Source organism: Contarinia nasturtii, unplaced genomic scaffold (assembly GCF_009176525.2).
Source record: "Contarinia nasturtii isolate CC-2019 unplaced genomic scaffold, AAFC_CNas_1.1 Cnas_scaffold_220, whole genome shotgun sequence".
Classification (NCBI taxonomy): Eukaryota; Metazoa; Arthropoda; class Insecta; order Diptera; family Cecidomyiidae; genus Contarinia; species Contarinia nasturtii.
Window position 1 is genome coordinate 2,622,766 of NW_022197577.1, and position 1,565 is coordinate 2,624,330.

Here is a 1,565-nt window from a genome sequence, read left to right on the forward strand (position 1 = left end):
TGTTGTAAGGTTTTAAATTGTGAAATGCGTTTTGTTCTATTAGACATTTGACACTTTGTAAATCTATCATGATGACAGAAGATAATAAATCAATCTCTTCCTCTTTGCATTATGACCGTCACACAACACAGACGTGTTTGCATATAAATCGCGTTTGTTTTATTTAACACTCCTTCACACTCTACGGCAATTGCTTGTCCATCGCGTTTCACTTGCGCTTCAAATAATTCGTGGAGACATCGATCACGTGGAAAATCAACTGTCGTTTGGTTCCAGCTATCTAACAACATCTCCCGTTCCTCCTGTGGCATGATAGTTAATTTTCGTATATGTTGTTGTGGTGTGTGCGTTAATGCATCGGCAAGTGAGACAAGAGCCTGTTGCATATAAGCACAGATACGTGCCGCTGACATTGAAGATACCACTTTGGCAGTTAGACTCAGTGAATTGTCATCGTCGTCCACTGATAAGCTTAATGGGTAATTTGTTCGCCCCTCACTACCGAGAATACTCATCCCAGGAATCGATATAGTAATCTGTCCTGTCTGCGATTTATGGCGGCAGTTTAGTAATGCACTGAAAAGTGGCAGGGCAGCTGGTATTCCACTGCAGCGTTGAGCCAATGCTAACGTTGCATGTTCGTGTGCCAACAAAGCACTCAATCGTGCATGAGTTTCTCGTACAGCATCCTCAACGGTTGTCTCATCGATATCCACCTTCAATGGTAGCGTGTTAACCAATAAACCCATAGCACTGCCGTTTCCCTCTCCAGATTGTAAACGACCTAGTAGCACAGTACCGAAAACGACTTTCTCGCTTCCACTGGCACGGGCAACCACTTGTGCCCAAGCCAAATGGCATAAACTGGCTAAAGTAACTCGCAAATGTCGCGCATGCACCCGTAACTGATTATTAAGTTCCTGTGGTAGATCCAAATGCGCTGCATCTAACTCCATTTCATGGCCATGAACATCATTCAGACCAAAAGGTAAGGTGGGTGCTTCTACGTCAGCTAGCATTTTTTTGAAGAACTGAATGTTTTCGCTCTGACTAACACCAAGACGAGTTTGAGCTATTAGATGACGGAATGGTGTAGGCGTGATCAACAGATCATTTTGTCCATCAATTATTGTCTTCACTTCTGAAAACATTTTTATTAATGACACATGGTCTCCAATCAAATGATGCTTCACTTGCAATGCTACCCAGCCACCTTCAGACGTTGGTGCTGCTATCAGACGCAATAGGGGCGTTTGTTTTAAGTCCAGTTTGTAATGACGCGGATTGTAGTAGCTGTTCAATTGTTCTAGTACTGGCTCATTGGTATCATCCAAGGTGACTTCGGTAAGTAACGTTGGAACTCGACGTAAGACAACTTGTGCCGGTTCACTCAGCCCTTCCCATATGAAAACGGTGCGTAGAATATCATGTCGTTCAACCACTTGTTGCAGGGCAGTTGCGTAACGTTCAAGTGCCCTTCTATCAACAAATTGCAGTAGATTAATTAACAGATACGGATCACCATGTTCAGCCATAATATGATGGAACAAGATGCCTTGCTGTAA

General features: G+C 43.3%; 2 protein-coding genes across 6 annotated transcripts in view; both read right to left on the reverse strand.

Moving 5' to 3' along the window:
• LOC116337195 (dimodular nonribosomal peptide synthase-like) overlaps positions 1 to 118 on the reverse strand; it is a 2,804-nt gene extending 2,686 nt beyond the window's left edge. The window contains exon 1 of the mRNA XM_031761580.1: positions 46 to 118. Coding sequence (XP_031617440.1) covers positions 46 to 47 — 2 coding nt within the window. The 5' untranslated portion in view covers positions 48 to 118. The remainder of the gene's footprint in view (positions 1 to 45) is intronic.
• LOC116337194 (nephrin-like) overlaps positions 1 to 1,565 on the reverse strand; it is a 279,498-nt gene that overhangs the window by 94,662 nt on the left and 183,271 nt on the right. The window lies entirely within an intron of this gene.